This window comes from Onychostruthus taczanowskii, unplaced genomic scaffold, assembly GCF_017590055.1.
Source record: "Onychostruthus taczanowskii isolate IOZ18803 unplaced genomic scaffold, ASM1759005v1 scaffold9, whole genome shotgun sequence".
In the NCBI taxonomy this organism is placed as follows: domain Eukaryota; kingdom Metazoa; phylum Chordata; class Aves; order Passeriformes; family Passeridae; genus Onychostruthus; species Onychostruthus taczanowskii.
The window spans coordinates 13,185,948-13,205,913 of record NW_024506993.1 but is presented as its reverse complement, the minus strand read 5'-3'; the positions used below and the strand labels follow the sequence as shown (position 1 = coordinate 13,205,913).

The window sequence follows — 19,966 nt, the reverse complement described above, 5'->3', positions numbered from 1 at the left end:
GTGGTGGCAATATTTTGCTAGCATGAGGTCAGGATCCAATTTCAAGCCTGGGCTGGAAGTTTATCTGCCTCTTTTCATGTGAGAGAGCTATTAGCTGATTTTTTATATACTGCTCCAGCTCTCAGAAATGTTGTTATTGGCATATATGTTATTTTTACAAATTGCATTAGCTATTTCATTTTCTATCATCATTTATTTGGGGGGGAAAAAACACAAAAAACACAAAAAACAAGTAGCACAACTTGACTGTGATATAAACATTTCATTCATTCATTGCAAAAATGTGATAAGAGATTTGGGTTGGAAATGTGGCCAGCAGCCTGGAAAGCACATGATGGGAGTTGGGAAACAGCAAAGTGGATATCTGTACTCCAGTTGAATGCTTAAAGTTTGTTCCAGACCATTAGGGTTGAACATTTGCAACCAACAGTTATGTGAGTAACACATATTTGAGTGCAGCGTGCACAATATTTTCCATTTACTCTGCCCTCATGCTGGTATTTTTTTTCTTTAAAAACTAGGAAAGATCACATTTGACAGATGTGAAATTGAATCCCAAAGTTGCAACTCATCTTAATCCAAAATACTCCAAGTTCATTAATGGAGGTTTGCAGGCAAAAAATACACTGAAATACCCAGAGGGAAAAGGCTGAGTTTAGAGTGATGCTCTAGAGCTAGAGTGGCCACTGAGGGCTATCTAAGTTGAGTTCCATGGAAATTTAGACACTTCCTCACATCTTTGTGCATTTGTTTAGGTTCAATATTTGAAAATATTGCCCTGTGTTTATTTCAGTTCAAGCTCCTCACAGTGAAATTCTTCCATGCTTTGTAGGATTTGTCTGCCTGAGCAAACAGGTGGTATTTAAAGGATCTTTTCTATTGTCACATGAAAATGATTGATATGATTATGTATGTGCAGGAGGGACATTTGCTAACACAGTACTCTGATATTCTGCTCATAATTTGATTTTAAGCCCTACAGTCATCACTGTGACATTAAACGATAGTAATAGTGTTCCAGTGGTCATTAAGGAAAAAATGGAAAATACATACATGAATTTTTTTTGCCCTTAAATCAGGCTGCTAAGCCTCCTGAGCATGGAATTAAAAGTGAATCCGAACAGTGATTTAAATATTTATATTACTAAAATCCTGCCTAAGCCATGTGTTTGTCATGACCGCATATTCTACTGCAGAGTGTCTGTTGTTATAAGCACAGATATAACAGCAGGGTATTTTGGTAAAATTAAAAGAGAATACTAATTGTAAAATACAGCTTCTATATCAGCAATTATTACTTATGAACAAGGCTTTTTAAAGCAAAGTGCAATAATCATTTTGGTGAGAAAAAAAATTAATTTTTAACAAGAAACACACAGCATTGTTTTTAAAACCAGTTGAATTGCTTTTAGTGTTGTTGCTGTGCTCAAATCCTACTGAAATTACAAAGAAATATCTTCCATTCTTCAGTATAATGGGAAGATATTCTCTTTAAATGTTCTGGTCCCACAAGCATAGTTTTATCCTGTGTCTTCCAATTTCCATGCTGCTTGACATTTGTTCTGTTCCCTCTAACACTTTTCAGCCTTTGCAGCTGTTTGAAGAAAATAGGGAGCCATGGATCTGAAAATCAGAGAATTCTGAATGCTCTCAGGAGGTTCCCTGCCATTCTTTGTTGCTGAAACAAGCCTTGTGTCAGTGTCAGTAGCCACCAGAGCTAATGGCAGCAGGGCTGCAGGCCAGGAAAAGGAAAATAGTTCAGTGCAAAAGACCAAGAAATGGTGGTGTTTGGGCTCCTCAGTGTGAGCATTATCACTGTGCCCTCTTACAGCTGCCTGGCCCACCCTCAGGCCCATACAAAATATGCTGTGTTGAACCAGTTTCCCTAAAATTCACTGTGCTGGGGCTGGGGAAGTGGCTGCTCATTAGTAGGGAAACCTCACGTCTGTGTTCAGTTTATGTCCTGTCCAAAATTTAACACCAGTGGACAAGGAAATGGATTACCTCTCCTGCATGGAAATACAGAGACTAAGCTGCTCAACTGTAATAGTGATTTCCTTTAAGAGCAGATGCTGTAGTCAAATAGTGGGGAGTAAACAACTTAAAGGTTAGATTTGCTTAGCTGGACGAGACACATCTCTGGTGTGTCTGAAACAGAATTACTTTAGCTTTGCCTGTTATTGATCCAGCTATGCTAGGGAAGGAAAGAGGAAGCCAACTGCATTTCAGAGACAAGATGTTAAGCCTGCCACATAAAGATTTTGTACCATATGACTGAGGTATTTGTAGTGAAGGAATGCCCTGCATTAAGAAGGGAAATCTGACTTACAGAAGTGTGTGATCTGCAAGTTGGCCAGTGAGCTGGGCTTGGTCTGTCAGGAAATACAGCAGCCAGCAGAAAAAAGGGCACAGCTCTGCCTTGGTCCTGCTGGCCTGCTTCCATCAGCCTGGAAAATGCTCCAAAATCTCTAAGGAGACAGCCTGCAGAGTCCTCATGGCAAAGGCACCTCCTACAGGAGCAGCAAACCTGCTTCCCTCCGGGCACTGGTACTGCTTGGCCTGTTGTCCCTGTCCTTTCCTCCATCTTGGAGCATCTTCCTCCTTTTCCAGAGAGGTTTGTCCCTCTCCCAGTGCCCTCAAACTCTTTACCACCCAGGGGTTCAGAGACAGAAAGATGAAAGGAAAGAAAGAAGTGTGGGAGAAGGCAGTGCTGCAAGGGTAGTGTCAGCTCAGTCCCTTAGTCCCTGCTTCTGTACTGTATATATTCTAATTATTTCTCTTTATAGAAGAAAGCAATTCTAATAATAGGAATTTTGGGAATTAGGCTGGGGTTTGCTGGTTTGATTTGCTTGGGCTTTTTTTAAACATTGTCTGGGGAAGAAATTATTATAACTATAGAATACATATCATAACTCTTGAAAGACTTTTACATATACAAATAAAAGGGAGAGAATCCAATTTAAATTCAAACCAAACAAATCAAAAAACCCCAACAAACCAGATTTGGATGTAGTGTGCTGGCTTTGTAAGAACAGGTGTTGTAGCCCACACTTAGCTTTAAGTGTCATGTTTCACCCTGTTCAGGATGCATTTCTCTGCAGGATCACTGTCCATGTTAGAGAGAAGGACCCTCCTGCAGAAGATGACTCAGATCCCCAAAGCCAAGATCTCCTGCCCTGAATTATCCTTGAATATCCTGTGTCTCTGCATGTCCAGAGTTGGAGGTGCTCACCCTTCTAATGCAGGAACCTGAGTTATGTGCTCAAAGGCAGCAGGTGTGATTGCACCCCAGCATTTGCACTGCAGTGCTCTTGTGATGCTTTCCAAGCTATAGGCTGTCTGAAGGAGTTACAAAGAACTGATTATCTGTGGGAAGAGTCGTTCAGCCACCAGGCACACATTGAAAGTGTGCTTTCTTATCATGCCTTCTGAAGCATGACTACCAAATATAATTATGAACACAGCAATACTTGCAGTCCAAGTCTCTTTCTTTATAATTGCACAATGAAAAATTAATTTTCAAGGAACAGATTAATAAGTATTGCTTTTTGAGCAAATATTTTCTACTTCCAATTAAAAAATGAAGCTGTTTTGTTTGGGTTTTTTTTTTCCCCCAAATCTGTTTGCATTTTATTTGTGCTCATGTTTTTATATGGATCAAAAGCAAAAGAGGTTAAAAAGAAACAGATACTGTGTATGCAACATGACAAAATTGTCATGTAACACTCCAACTCAAAATACAGAGTTCCTTGCAGACCAACTCTCTGTTGTTATCTTTTCTTCATTAACAAAATAGTTTGGCATAACTAGATTTTCTTCCTCCCTCTCTGTCTACCCCTTTCAAGTATTAAATTTCTTCCTTCCTCACCTTCCTCACAAAGTCAAGAAACAGTTTGTTTTCAGGTCTGTTTTAAGCCCTGAACCTGCACATCAAATAAACCAAGCTTGTTCCTCAGTGGATGAAAGATGGAGGAGAAATTATTAATAAGCTTCTTATTGACTCAATGTAGCTTCTACAGGAACCCCAACAGTTTAGTCTGTTTTATATTTGGAGATATTTGCAAGTCTATTCCTTTGCTGCCCCACTGAATGATGGTGATGATACTGCAGTAAAGGAAAAGGATTCAAATAAAAAGATTTACACTACTTAAAACAAGAAGACCTTTATCCTTTAAATGTGAAACATTCTATATAATAATAAAGCACTTAAACATAGACTTTCTTTTGATTGTTAAAGCAGCAGTAAAGTTCAGCCAAACCCCTTACTCAGTCCTTGAGAGTTGGTTTCCATATTAGCAGGGACACAAATGCCAGCTTAAGCCAGCAGGTGTTCAGAACTGGTTATTGTAAGAGAACCTTTAGAGACTCACAGTGGATCTCACAAAAAGATAATACCATTTTCCCTACTTTGTCAGCGACTTCATTTCTCGCTGCAGCCATGGAAGCTGTTTGCTGGAGGTTTTTCTGCCTTGCAACAGAGCCTTGGCCTACACAGTGAAGTATTTTGGTGGAATGTCTCAGTCTCTGAAAGGCTTTGGTCTGACTGTGTTTGTGCACCTTTTGTTTTCTCTGAATGTTTGGTTCCTGAGACTTACTGGCATGAATGTTCAAAATGAATTTCAAAGATGCATATGCATGTCACCATGGGAACTGAAGGCTGGTCTCAAAGAGCAGAGCTGCTGCTGGGATGATTGTGTGCTTTATCCAGTTTGGGCATGGAAGCAGTGCCATGTGAATTATCTGCACACTCACACAGCAACCGTGGTGCTTACGACTGGCACAAACTTGTTTGCCACTCATCTGGTGAGGGTAGGAATATCTCATGACTGTGAAATGATCTAAAATTACAGTAGCTGAAAGAGGTATATTTTGTTTGTGCAAAATATTAATAGAACAGAAAGCTAAAATGGGCATTTTTTGCTCTTATTTATTTTCTCGGTTCAAGCTCAGTCTTGAATCCTCTGTCTTCACTTGCTGTTATGTTGGCTTTACAACTTCATTTGCAGATCATGTTTGAGACTTGTGTAAGGGGAAACGGCCATATACTGCTTGGAAGATGGAAGAAAACATCTTTTAAAATTATTTCTAGTGGGAGGATGAGAAGCCAGTTGTTTCACTTTTCAACATATTATTGAAATTGTTATTGTGCACTAAGGAAAAAAAATGCCATAGAGAGCCAAAATTTTCAGTCTGTTTCTTTATAGCAGTCCCATGCTCTGTGGCAGCCACCATAGGCTTAGACACTTCACAAGCTTCTGTACTAGTTAAACAGCCTGTAGGTCTGTAAGAATATTCACTATTTGGTAAACAGAGTCAGTGTACTTAGTTGATGCCTATGATATAATTCCTAAGGTAGCAAACAGGGGTTTTTACTTGACTAATATATTGCTCTTTGAACTGCCTTTAATTCATAATTTCCATCAGTCAGTGCAGGTACTGCATTCCCCAAATTGATGAAATCAAAAATTATGAAGGCTTCCAGTAATAAAGCAATACAGAGAATTTTGCTAGACTTCATAGTTTAGCTGTGTAGTAATTTATTCATCATCATAACTCTGTAGTTGGAACACTCTTCTGGATTAAGTGCTTTCATCCCAGCTAGGTGAAGTGATGGGAATTTTTCTTCCCCCCTCTCTAGTTTGAGGAAGGAATAGCCTTATACTACACAGCCCTTGTGGCACCTCAAAGTGGGTGAAAGAAGAATCAGGATGGGAAATTGCTCAGCTTTCATGAGCTGGCACCTTTAAACTGGCTGTAGGGTACATGCTTTCCACAGGATTCAGAGCTCACCTGGGGGTCGCAAAAAGGGCTGTCACAAAAGGGCTTGAATTTGGGCACACCACAGGTAAAGCAGAAGAGTAATTACTCCCTTCTCAGGAAAAAGAAATTAATCATTTAGCATCCAATTAATTGTTAAAGCATTTTATGCCCATCAGGTTCTTTTCTGAGCTAGTTTTAAAGATACAATGAATATAAGTTTCAGACTGCACAAAATGCAAATAGTACCAATTTCTGGCAATAAAAGTAATGTTTTTTTCTATCCTTTACTGTTTGATTTATTCATGGCTGTTTTGAGAAATTCATGCAGTACAATTTTGGTGCTATTGCTTGCTAAAGATTTTTCCTCCTTTCCTTTTATTGGCCCCATTTCTCCCACACACAAATCCACAAAGCCACAGATGCTCCATTACAATGATGTCAGTCTTGCTACATGCTCCAGCTGTTTGGTAGGTACATTTATAAAGTTCAGCCTTTTACATTATGCCATAAATGTATATTTCACATATAAACATAAAGTTAACATATTGCAGATCACTCTAAGTGTAATTTTAATGGAGGGTCAGTAAGTTTAAAAAATACTGAAAAGCATTTAATCTTTCCGTTGGCAACATTTTTATAGTAAGTTTTCCAAAATTTTTTTTCTTAGGCTAGGTCTAAATATTCCCTGCCCTCTCTGCTATTTCATCTTCTGTGATCTTTGGAAAAAGCAGGGAGTTATTATAGTAAGACAATATGTATTTTAAAGAAAGATGTCTGAGTAAAAATATGTTTCTCTCCACATCTTCTTGGTGCTCAAACCCTCACTTAGCATTCTGTACATTTACCAGCAAACCACACTGCAAAACACCTAATTCTTGGAGCTGCCAGATTTCAGTGATATTTGACATGGCCGATACACTGCTGATAGGGTGTACAAATTCTAACAGATTGTTTCAAAATTTCATGAAGAATTGAGTCTGAACTTAAAGCCATTCTTTGTATTGTGTGCTGAGTTTCAAAGCAAAGGCGAAATAGTGTCTATCTAGCTCTGCCTTTTGTCCCCTTTTTTCTTTGGTATGTGCTTAAGGGTTCAGCTCACTGAGACTGTGCATCATTGACTGGTGCCCACAGGATCCTTCCCTGGGTGATTTCCTTCTTGTGAAAAATGTCTTTATCTTTTTGCTCTCCCTTTGAGTGGCCTACTTTGTCTTCATTTGAATGTGGTGCTGAGTTATCACCATATTTATACCAGATAGTCATTATTCTAAAATAAATCACTTTGGAAAATTTTGAGGTCTAATCTCTGTTTTGTTGGCTCAGTAATAAAATGGCTCTCCAGAGGACAGATGAAAGCTGAGATCAGGAGTTGCTGTTGCTTCAAGCAAGACCCGGAGTGCACAAAGGCCCTGGTACAACTGTAGAGACTCAAGTTTGGGGCTGTGAGCTGTCAGTGTGTGGCTGCAGAGGAGCCTTCATTAGTGTTGTGGATCTGTTCCATTCCAGACTGTAAATACATAAAAGTCTGATAAACTCCTAACAAGAACCAGTGGCTCCTAAATGCTGATAATGTCACCATTATTTGTTTTCTTTTTAATTTTCAGGTCTTTTGTTATCCAGCAGATCCCAAGTAGCAACCTCTTCATGGTGGTAGTAGATAATGAATGCTTCTGTGATTCTATCCCACCAATAACCATGGCACCTATAGAAATAAGATATATCCTTTTATTTACAAACTGATCAGAAAGAGATCCAAGATGCAAATATTGAAAACTTTTTATCATGTAAAACTTGCATTGCATGACATCATTACCTATTACATGTGCTATTTGAAATTAAGCCATCTGGGAATATGCTTTCGTTGTTTTTTCAATGAGAATTCACTTTTTTTTATTTTTCTTTTCTGAACAGCCAATATAAATTAAGCCAGCACACTTACACGAATCTAATGTAGCATAAGGTCATGGTCATCTTTAGACAGCTGAACATCTTTCAAATTAGGCACTAAGTATGTAATTTTCTTATAAGGATGGACCTTATTATATTGGAACTTACAGAACTCACTCTAATACATATATCTCTTTATTTAAGGTTTGACTGGAGCATTGAAAATGTTTCAGAATCATGCTTTCCAAAACTATAAAAATTTAGCAAAGAAAATATATCACTTGATTTTTTGGTTGCCTCAGTTCCTAATTTTTTTTGTTCTGTTGTTCAGGTAGTTCAGGATTAGTTTATTCCCATAAGCTGGAATTTGTCAAAAGCAGCCTGCAGTCTGCTTTTATTGCAGACTTATGGAGAGACAGGTCAGCAGTGTGAGTGCACCCATGCTGTTGAAAACACAGATCACAGAGAGGAAAGCACTAGAATCACTTTCTTTTCCTTGTGGTGACCACACATATCACCTTGGGGTTTTAATGGGGAGGAAGAAAGGAGCTGAAATTCACTGTATTCATTTCAAAACAGTCCCAAGAGAATGCAAGGCTCAGAGCATCTCTCCTTAACTGTCTTGTACATAATGAATCCCTTAAATGTGAACGGTTAAAATCTCAGAAGATAAGAAGACGCCCAGAATCTTGTCATGGATTTCACCCTGAAGTAAGTTTCTATCTGCTTTTCCTTTCTTTTGGACTCTGGTAAATTTTTCATTTCTTTAAAAATGATTGATAGGAAAACTATCTTCCAAGATGAAATGTTGGGAAATAGAAGACTCAGTAGTCAGGGAAGTGAGGGATATTGTAAGTGCTACAAGTCTTTTTTGTACTCATGTGGACAGTGCCTTGAGCTGCTGCTTTTGCAGACTGGTTTGTGTCACGCCAGAGCACGTGGCAGGGTGTGAGCACTGGCAGTCAGGAATATCTGAGGACTTACTTTGGCTCAAGCAGTGACACAAGATTCCTTGCTAGAGATGGCTGGGAACTTTGTGCTGTTAATGTTTGCTTCAGTAATTAGCTTCAGCATCATACCTGTCATGCTATAGTCATTGTGCTCACACATAATATTGCTTGGAAGGGATAGTGACCCCTCCACTACACGTATTTACTGCTCTGTGTTCTGCATAATGCTCTCACACAGTGCCAAGGAGAGCTGACAGAGACCAGGATGTGATTCCAGGGGCTTGTACAGCATAGGTCCATTGACATCCTTTGTACTCTGGAGGAACTTGAATTTCTGCCTCTGCTGATGTAATGCAATTTAGAACAAGACCTAAAGTGGAGGGGATGGTGTAGTGCTTGTTGTTTCAGTCTACAACCTAAACTTGTTCAGCTCAAAATGTGTACGTGTATTACTTCCTGAGTATATTTAATTATGGGCTTTGTTGTTTGCATCAGTGCTCTTATGCCTATGTTTGCTAAAAAAACATGTGTCATAATTGACTGTAGTGGCTTGTATTTATTTTCCTTTGTTGTTGTTTTATTTTCTTTAGGAAAATGCAAGAGAATGTGGCGGTGTCTCAGGCCTTAGTGCTAAACCTTCTCTTGTCCTTCTTCCTCTGCTATTGATGATTTTCTCCAGGTGACATTGACTGATGTGTTCAACTGGCATGCTAAAACATGGATAAACTGTGAACTGGGAAATGGTGCAACATAGAGGACATGAAATATAGTCAGAGCATCAGCATTTCATGATTTTAAACTGTTGGTGATATAAATTCTTAAAGATATGTTGAAAAAAGATTTATCTTTTTACTTTGCAAGTCGTGCAGATGTGAATTTGGCATATGGCAGTCATGATTCATCAAAAAAGGACTTGGTAGATAGAGGTGACCATTGCTTTGTCCCATTGAAAACAATTTAAACTGTGTACTTTTTTCAATAAAGTATATTAAAATCACAGTTTCAGAGTGTATTTTAAGTATGCTAATATATTTGTTCAAATAATGAATGATGGGAAGAAAATAAAATAAATGGATGATATTTTATTATGCTTTTAGCCTCTTTCTGGAAAAAATCAAAGAAGAAAATGGGGACTTGGCTTTTATAATAAGGCAGAATAGCTTTTATTAACAAGTTAAGGAAACACCTGTGTGTGTATGAAGCTGAGCAGGTAATATATGGTGCTGAATTATAGAGGTTTGGTTTCTGGAAATAGCCATAAAATATCTTACCTGCATTTAGAAAGTGATTAGAAGCCTTATTAAAGCCTTCTAACTTAGGCAACTTTGGGTCAAATTGGTTGATTTGGCTGCAGATGGCATAAATCAAATACTTTTCATCTAAAGGAATAGGAAGATATGTAGAACAGCCCACATCAAGAGGTGTCACTGTTCTTCTGGTGTTCTGATCTCATGTCAGACAGAAGCTCCTGATGAGGAAAGTGATAAGCAGAGAAAGTCTGACTTGCAACACATCTGTGTCAGCAGAAAATTGGTTTTGAGTGTCCCTGTTGGTAGGCAAAGATCTAGACCAGTATGTTTTTATTCCAGGCCTTACATTCTCCTTCCTATGGGAAATGAGGTAATAAAGATGAGCATATTCCTTTTCAATTGGCAGCCAAGTCCCTGCTGTGGATATATTTGCTGAATATCTTGATCTTTGAACTATGATAGTCTCAGTTTGTTTTTGGAGTTTTATAGAATGCTATCAAATGATGACCTGTCCTTCTAACAATATGATTCATTAAATACACAATAAAATGCCACTGCTCTAAATCTGGTGCTTGGAGACTGCAGTTTCCTGCTTGGGTGTAAGTTTGCTTTCAGCCTTGGATAAATGCTGAGCAGATTTGCTGTGTATCTTGGTTGGGAACAGGGAGCTAGGCCACTGAGAGGGGCTTTGTTTTAAAGAATACTACTCAGCTTGTAAGGGGAAGAACTAGTAAAACAAAATTTCCACTCCAGTGCTTTAATGGGTTCAAATGCACTGGTACTCCTTCTGATTCTGAAACCATTCAGGTCTTTGCACTCACAAATTTCTTTTCCTCATGTCTTTTCATGTCTTTTTTTTTTTTTTTTTTTTTTTTGAGTGTTTTCCTACAGACTTCTTATTGGTCTCAAAGTCTTTCTCTATGGAATAATTTTCCAGCTGACATTCAGTCAAAATGTTGTCCTAGTGACATTCTTTGTTTACTAAGGAAATTGGGAACTCAAGGCATTTTCTCCACTTTGACTGACATGGATAACCTGCTCTTCTTTGCTTGGTTTTTCTCTGAGCTCCACTCTCCCTTACCCTCCATCATTCTCACAAAAAAAGTAATGTCAATTCTTTATAAATAAAGTATTTAATTTTTGATTCTCCTTCTGAGTTTCCAGAATTCACAACATTGCAGCCTCATAGCTTTTGTATATCTGATTACATTCTTCTGTAATGGTATTTAATGGTTATAGCCAATACAATACAATACAGGTGGTTTTCTTTGTTGGCAGAAAGTTGAGAAAAGTATCTTTCTCATTAGAGCTATTGAAAAGCTCTGCATACAACTGTCTGATGTGTTAATCATCATTGCTTACAAAGAAAGGAAATACATTAATGGAGAAAGTATATTTCTACAAAAGCTAGGTGAAAATCTGTGTTAGTAATTCACTGTTCATTTTGGGAAGAGGTGGGTGTTTTTTTAATTGCAAAGGAGCCAGGGAGTGACAAGAGAGATTAAAGTATGACAGTCTAAATTAATATTGAGAAAGATATTTAAATATGGGCACGTAAATGAATATTGCTCAGAGAAATGTGTGACAGTTCATTTTCACACGCTAAGGCAAAGTTATGAAGGCAGAATGCATTGGTGTACCCAAACAAATCACTGTGTGAAACAGAGTAATCCAAGCAAATTGCTAAGTGTAAAAACAGTTTTGTGAGTTGCCATTTCTCTTATTGGAGTAATAATTTTAATTTTGTATCTATTCCGGTGCAGTGTGAATCCAGGCTGATAAAGCCAGTGAGGGAAATGGACACAAGGCCTAGGGACTCCTGGGGTGTGTGTGCAGAAGGAATGGCTGCAGCCTGGGCTGAACACAGAAATGCTGCTCATGGGTTTCATGGGACAGAGTTCTCCAGCAGGGGAAACAGATTGAATCTGCTGAAACAGATTTCCAGAAAAGCTGATCTCATGCTAATGTTGTTCCTGCCTGTGTTTGAGTTTTCTGGTCCCTGTGTCATTAGCTCTGAAGGTGTGAAGATACCATGCCATGAAGTAGGTTTGTGCTGTCATTCCATAGCCTGTGGCAAGTCATAGAAGGTTATGGAATTTAATTCCATTACCTCACCAATCCAAAATGCTATTCTCCTTAAGTACTGAAATTATTATGCAAGGTCTGATGCAAAGTCAATTGCACTAAATAGCGAAAGAAATATGTGTGCATGTGTATACATACAGCTGCATATGTGTGAGCTACATATATTTTTAATAAACAGGAAATTCAGATATTTTATGTATCTTGTATCTCCCTGAATCTGAGGACAAATCCAAGGAGAACTGGGACAACTGTACAATTATTTTCTGCACAGCAAGAGGCAGAGCTAAAAGCTTTCGCTTTTGCAGGGCTTGGATCTTTTTTCTTCTTTACTCTCTTTGCTAATGGCATTGATTTGCAACTTATTAGCCCCAGCTGCCTCCTCTTCCTTTAATCTTGATAAAGTAAAAGCTGTCTGGGGGCTCAGGGCTGGCCGTGGACACACCATTTTCTAATAGTTTTGTGTGGGAAAACTGTCCATAACTGTCAGTGCTGCAAACACTCCTTTAAAATCATGTAAGCCAGAGAGCCTGAGGCAGGTTTCCACAGCTGTGCTATCTCCTCTCATTGTTTTTGTGACACTGAGACTGCCTGACCCACTGTGTTTTGCTGCCAGGGCCAGCTCTGCAATATGTGTGTTCGGCGACACAGGTGGCTGCCCAGGGCAAGAAGATATTAAAAGCAGCAGTAATTGTTTCATTGCCTAAATGGCTTCAAGAGACTGTTTCAGTTTTCTTCTGATAGCAGGAGCCCCAGAACAAGGCACTGGCCTGTTTAGCCCTTTGAGTTCACGAGGCAAAATAGAAGTTTGGCACAGAAGGTTTGTGGCTGGAAGCCTCCAGTTATTTCCATGTGTTTCCTGAGCCCTTTATGGCCTCCAAGGACTTTTATATCTTGGGACTTTGTGGGCCTCAGAAATTCCAGCTCGTGCAGATTTAATGTAAATAGGCACTCAGAACTGGAAAGTTTTCTGCAGAAGAGTGCATCAAAACCTTTCACCCGTGGAAAATATTTATATTTGATTTTCCTATTTGATTATTCTTTTCCCTGAAGTGCCCCAGATACTCCCAATAATATGCAGCTTTTTTTTTGTATTTGACTGCCTTTTTATTTATCTGGTGTACAACAACGTATTCCTTGTGACAGGTCCAGCTCCCATGTATCTACTGAGACAGAAATGGTTCCCATGTACAGAGTCCAGAAGGTCTCAATGGAGTTTATCACAATCCACTCACAAGACAATTTTCTTCTCCCTTGTCTTTAGCCTTTGGCCCTTAAGTTCAGATCATATTTCTTCCAATATAATAATATTCTTGCTGTAGTTCCTTGGGAGGATTTCTGTCCTCTTCAAGATTCAGTCCTATGCTTCTTCCCAAGACAGTTTTTGGAACTGGGTGTTACAACTTGGGTGTACCAACTCAGAGTGTGTTCTTGTGGTGCTCTGAGTGGAAGGATGTATCTCCAACTCTTCCAGCCAGTTTTCCCTTCTTCCCATGGTAAGTGTGGGTAACTCAGCAAATGTTATTTTATTGTTTGCACTTCAATATGAATTTTTTTTTTAAGTCCACAGTTCTGCCTAGCAGATGTTGAAGAATTTCAAAGCACAGTGTTAATATAGGAAGAAGTCATTGACTGTTCTTGCATTAGACATTTTTGACTATTTTCTCCTAAGTCTCATGGTGTCTTAACTAAGAGTAGCCAGTCATGTGGATTGATCCAGCCATCCAAGTGTTGAGAGGCTAAAACCTTAAGACAATTTCCTTTTCAACAGTTTTAGCAGATTTGATTGCTCATCACTGTGGCAGGAATAACCAGGTAATTAGATTTGTTTCACACTACCCTCTAACACCTCACCAGGTGTCAAAAGCTCATGTTTCTGCTCTGCTCTGCTGCTAGCAGTTTCTGGCAGCAAACGGGGAGTGTTGACTATGTACAAATGTTCAGGTAATTCACACAAGTTTGACAAAATAGTATGAAAAAAAACAATGCAATATCACAATAAGTGGCATGAAAGCAACTGCGTTCCCTGTGATAATTTCCTTATTAATTGCAAGTCACTTGTTATCTTTAAATGGAATTGAGGCTAAATTTCCAGTCTGTCATGTCACAGTGCTGTAAAATCCAATATGCTTTTGAAGAGTTGAGCTCTAGTTCATTCAAGTATTGCAGAATTTGGTTATCTCCTACTTGAATACTTTTATCAAGAGGTTATAAGGAGTTGACAGCTAGTAGGGCCTCTGTAAGATCAAGCTGGAAATCTGTTTTTTTCATTCCAGATGTGGTCTTGAACTGCACTTATATGTGTTTAAAGCAGCCTTGTAAGAAAGGTTACACTTGACAATTCTGAGTCAGATTTGAACCTTAACACCAGAAGTTCAAGTGGTTAATGCTGGGTTTGTTTGACTATGTTAGGATTTAGTTTGCAGCTTTAACATGCTGGGTATTTCACTTCCAGGAGAAAGGGAAGATCAGATTTCAGTTCATGGTGAGAAGTGTTTTGAATCAGCTATTTAAATGTCTTAGGCAGAGTGCTAAATGTTTGATAGAGGAAGCTAGTCGGGACTAGCTGGGATAGCTGAACGAACTGAGAATGCTCGGGCACACATGCAAATGTGCAGATGAATCCTGAAAGGAGAAACACAGATCATTTTGGTTTGTTTCTTTGTTATTCATTTGGCATTGGTCAGTTGGGTTTAACTGGAAAAATGAAATATTATTTTTCATTTTCCCATGTTGTTTGGGGGGTGTATATGGGTGGGGAATTAATTTAGAAGCAGTCAGCTGCATTCCTGGATCTTCTAATGCTTCCTCTGAGACATTACCGCAATAGTTAAGAGAGAATCCCAAGTTTCTGACAATATTTTTTTTATCTGTTATAGTTAATGAAGCTGTTTAGGTACATCTGTTTAATGTCTACAGATGTGAGTGAAATAATTAGTGAAAAAATAATCTATTGCATTGCTAGTTTCTAAGCATCAAAAACAAAGCAGAGCAACAATTAATTTGTAATTCCATTATCTCTGGCAGACTTTAAAAAGCAGGACATGAAACCTGGTCATAAAGACTCTAATGGAGACTTGTGATTTCCCATCACCAGATCTTTGTGGGTTTCAGAAACCCATTTTCCTTTAAAGTAGACATTCTTCCTGCTCTTTCCTCTTCAGTCTTTCAAAGCCTAAACCCAGAGAATTTCAAGAACTCCCAGGAAATCTGTCCTCTGGAGAAACAGTAAACAAAGAGTATTTTGAATTCTGCTTAAAACCTGGAGTTAATGTGATGCACTTGAATTCATACAAGTATGGACTCAATAAGGGATATCTAGTTAATATCCTTTAGGTCCACTAGTAATGATATAAACAGAGATCTCTGTAGGAAGATAAATATTTTGCAAGATATAGAAAGGTCAAGAATTTTTATTTTCCACTGATAAAAGTTTTCTTGGCAGAAAACCTCCAGATTTTATTTAAAAGAAAAAAGCTTTAAAAACTTGGGTTTATGAGAAATCAGAGGGGCATTGTTTAAGTCCGGTTTTTAACCATGAAATCCTTCTGACATATGGCAGTCATTATGGATTTGCATCTGTCTATCTTGGAGGATTTTTTCTAATAGAAGATACTTAAAAGTTTCACATTTAACAAATTTTTCAATAAACACTTGAGAACTTCTTAACAGTAAACAATGATCTTAAACTGCCTTGCCAAGCATGTAAATGATCTACAACTTCTAATATACCAAGATTGTTGCATATTTTCAGCCCTGCATTTGGGACCTCTAGGCAATGCTGTTTCAGATTAGGATAAACCATGAATTTCTTAACTGTTTCACTTGAGAGAAGAAGGCTGTATCGTTCTGATATTCATGGCAGAAAACCTGGAAATTTGTCCTGCCCATTCCTTTCCAAATACAGCAACCTTATCTTCATTAGCATCTGAAAGATTTAAGATTAGTGGAGGATACCCTAATTCAAAAAAATGAAATACTCTGAGTAAAATAAACAGGAAACCCCTTCTATGTTTTATACTGCTTTCCCTGTCTTTCCCTGAGCTTTTGCCTCAGTCTTACACACGAAGAAAAACCCCTTGTAGCATGGCAGGCATAGAGGAAAGATTATGGCCTCTTGAAAGGGAAGACTGACACATTTTCCCCCTGTCCTGTTGCAGCTATCAATAGAAATATTCATGCCACATTCTTGGCAATATTCTTCCTTTCATGTCCAACCGGTAAAGCTGGCTATGAACAGGGAGGGCATACAAGAGCCAGCTTCTTTGTGTTTTAGAGAGTGAAATGAAATTTTTTGGGACAGCATTTTCATGGCTTCAGAAAAAAAGATAGAACATACATAATTGCAGGCAGAGCCTCAGAAGTGACTTGCAGAAAAGGCAGCTTGGTGCATACTTGTGTGTGCCAAGGGCAGGATCAGGAGCCACATCTGCTGCTTAAGCGTGAGCACAAGCAAGGAGAGCCCAGACTGAAAGCTGAAGCAGTTGAAGACAAGGCAACAGGGAGGGAAGTTGATTCCAAATAAATTCTGCAAAATGGGAAAATAAAAAGACAAGTTACCCACTGAGCTTGGTTTGGTCTTGATTCAACAGAGATTTCCTCTGGAATTCTTCTACTGTATTGTCCTCTTTTTACAGTTTGGGAGATGAAAATGCAGAGAGCTCAGGATGTGAATCCTTTGAGATTCTGCATTTGTGTTTCAATCAGGAAGTAAGAGTAGTCTGGTGCTTGACCTGACTGGGCTGTAAATACTTTGCCCCAGAACTGCTACATTGATCAAATCAGGAATAAAACTGAGGAGCTCAGGTTTCAGTCAGCTGTGTGCAAACAATGTGAAGATATGGCTCCAAAGAATTTCACATATCAGCTGCATGTTCAGCCTATTAAACTGCAGTGTCCTGAGAGAAGATCATCTAAACCAATACAGAATAAGAAATCAAGTGTAATATCACCTATCTCTCACAAGTGCTGGTAGACTCTTATCCATTTTTTAATGGAAATAACAGCATTATAGGTGCAGGTATCTTTTCCCTATCTTTAGAGAATTCTAGCTGTAGTATATAAAGTTCTTCATCTAAAGTATCTGTTATTTTAAAGTCAGTGCTATAAGTAAATAAGCTGATCTGAAAAATAGCTCTTAAAGTATGTACATTTATCATGCTTATCAGAAGTCACATTTTCTCTCAGAGAGAAATCTTGAACAGTGCCTGTAAGCCCTGAAGTGCAATATCCTAAAAGGTCTGCTTTCTGGAAGGAGAGAGTATTAAACTAATCTTAAAGCCTTAACATAAGTAAGTAACTGTGAAACACTGCAAAATACTCCCAAAAAGCCTCTTGGCCCATTTGTTACTGAACTTCTAGAAACATAAATTTCTATTACCAGCACTGTCTTCTGGAAGACATTTGCAACTCATATAAATGAAAAAACAGGCGCTTATCAAACAGACAATGCTTTAACATATCAGTAGATCAGGTTTGGGGTTTTTTTAATGGCTGAATAATCACTGAAGAAGCACAATCACAGTATTCATGAAGAAGGAAAGAGAAAGCAAATGGACATAAAATTGATCTATCATTCTTTGTTCCAGTCTTTAGAGACTACTGGACTCCACATCTGTTTCTTCTCCATAGTTTTATCATGATGGATCTTTTCTGCTTATAGGGCTCTAGGTCCATTTAAATCCTTTCATTTTGTGTTTCTATTCCTACTCACTTTTTTCCGTAAGTTTTGAAAAACAGTCCTAAAACACCCTACAAACTACCAAACCCTACTCACATAGGAGAAAAAAAAAGAGCTCACTGAATCTTTTTGGAGTTTTCAGATAATCTGCTGCCATTAAAAGCAGAAAGATCAGTTTAGCACTGCTGTAGGGGGTGTGTGTATATATATTTGTATATGTTACAGTTCTGGGAAATAGTTATGCTGTAAAGAGCATTATTTTCCTCATGCAAGTATTGATAAGCAACATGTCATCCAAGCACATCCTTACTTTCTGGTTCTGATTACACCCTCTTAACCCAGCCTATACCTATGCACTGGAGTGCCATAACTCATGGAATATGAAGTTCAAGCTGGCTTCTCAAGTGACAGCATAACTCTTTTGAATCTCCTGGTCCAGTCTTCAATAGAGAATGTAAATCCTTGTCTCCTGATGAATTTGAAGAGTGTGACAGCATTCCCTCTATCCATGCTCTGCTCCCTACTCTTCATTGCATCTATGCTCCCTGCTGCCTCTGAAGTGTCTAATGTAAGGGCTGGGGGGTAGAATTAGAAAAGAAAATCTATTAAGAAGCCTCAAATTGCAGCATTTTTTTCTCAGTTCTCTTTGCTTTCACTTGGTGTTTTTCAAGGATTTGATGGGGAGAATTAGCTTCAGTTCCTGCTTATGCATTACAAAATGTGCTGTTTAGCACTTGTGCCCTACTTGAAGTGTCTTGGCAGGACCAATCAAAAGTAATTTAATTCATGGTGCACTTTTAAATTATCTTCTTGAATACATAATAGAGTATAGTACTTTACCTATCAATTCATCTTTCCTTTAGTTTCTGGAAAAGAAAAGACATTGGTTTTATCTTGAGCCTTGACTTTAACAAAATGCTATTTTTCCTTCTGTTTCTCTGGACTTTGCTGGAAGCTGGATTGGAAAGGACCAATGACACCTACTCAGAGCAATCTGAGAAGGAAATAAAAGTACATATGGGTCTGATTCTGTGTTCCACTGCAAGCATTGTGTGTTTGAAGTGGCCACTGGTGACTGGAACCTCATCGTTTCTGGACTTCTGCAACTTAGAGTTTGGGGGGTTTAGCAGGGTTTTAAATCATGTTTACCCTCTTGGCTGCTCTTAAGCTCTGCAGTCCTGTGCTAACTTCTTCAACTGCAGTGAATTTAACCTCTTGGTTAACAATGCAAGAAGAAAAGCTGTGTGTATCTGTGCTGCTGCTGCGTTTTCACCCTTTTTCACCTATACTGTTCTCAGAAGCTGACAGTTCTTAAAAGGATTGGAGACCATCATTACTCTTCTTTTTTTATTCAGTTGTCTCAGGTTAATAAATGACCTTTTACCTTTACTGAGGAATTTCCCCATATGTCTGCTCAAAGAATTTCCTTGGATGATTCTCTGTGGATTTCATTCCATGTTTTGTAGAAGTGAATTATGATTGGATTAGAAAGGCGTAAATCTTCCTGAGTTTCCAGGAGATTATTTCCTGGATTTCCAAAGGTAGCAGTATGTCATTCTATCTTCACCCATGCCATGGGCCCTGTATCCCTGTTCCAGGTGGAATTGGTTTCTGTCTGTATAAAATTAATTTGCTTTAAGTTGGAGTTTCAAATTTTAGCAATCAAGAGCAACTGAAATCATGCAAATACAAGCAAATGGCTTTTGAACACAACTTTAAATGTGATTCAGCAAACTCACTGCTGAAAAACATAGTCTGCCTAATTTTCTGTCTGTAGAAGGCAGCTCCCTACCAGGTGAGATCTGTTTGAGCCAGTGGTATACAGTGTAACCTCCAGAGTTTAAGCTAACTATTTGGCAGGAATTCATAATTTTTTTTCTTTATTGTGGAAGGCTTCTATGGTATTGCATGCTGCTTGTTTTATCATTTTGTTATAAAGAGAAATGTATATTGTTCAAAATTCTCTTGAAAGTATAGCAATTATTTCTGATAATTTTTCTGTTGAGAAAAATAATAGATATTGCCCAGTAAAATGTTAGCTTAAATATGTTCCTTGAAAACTTGTAATGAATAGTCTCATAAGTTTTTCAGTATTCAATGAATTCAGAAAGATTCCAGTTTCTGTGCACCTCTGTTGAAATGAAAGCAACACTAATTGCACCTGGAGGGTCCTGTCAGGACATAAGGATCTGAAACATCAGGAAATTATTAGTGAAAGAAACAAATATTAGAGAGGCCAGGTTCACACTGCAGATGCTTTCTAATTTGAGGAAGTCAAATATTAGAGCTGCTTCCTAAATAAACCCTATAAGCTACTATTTTGACATGAGTGTCCCCAGGGAGCTCTGGGCAGCTGGCAC

At 38.3% G+C, this 19,966-nt stretch overlaps 1 protein-coding gene across 1 annotated transcript in view; it reads left to right on the top strand.

The window, feature by feature from the left end:
* The window catches only part of CACNA2D3 (calcium voltage-gated channel auxiliary subunit alpha2delta 3), a 408,036-nt gene extending 398,443 nt beyond the window's left edge, over positions 1–9,593 (top strand). Inside the window, exons 36-38 of the mRNA XM_041425790.1 lie at positions 7,362–7,474; positions 8,273–8,355; positions 9,185–9,593. Of these exons, the coding sequence (XP_041281724.1) occupies positions 7,362–7,474; positions 8,273–8,355; positions 9,185–9,277 (289 nt within the window). The 3' untranslated portion in view covers positions 9,278–9,593. The remainder of the gene's footprint in view (positions 1–7,361; positions 7,475–8,272; positions 8,356–9,184) is intronic.
* Positions 9,594–19,966: the final 10,373 nt, after the last annotated feature.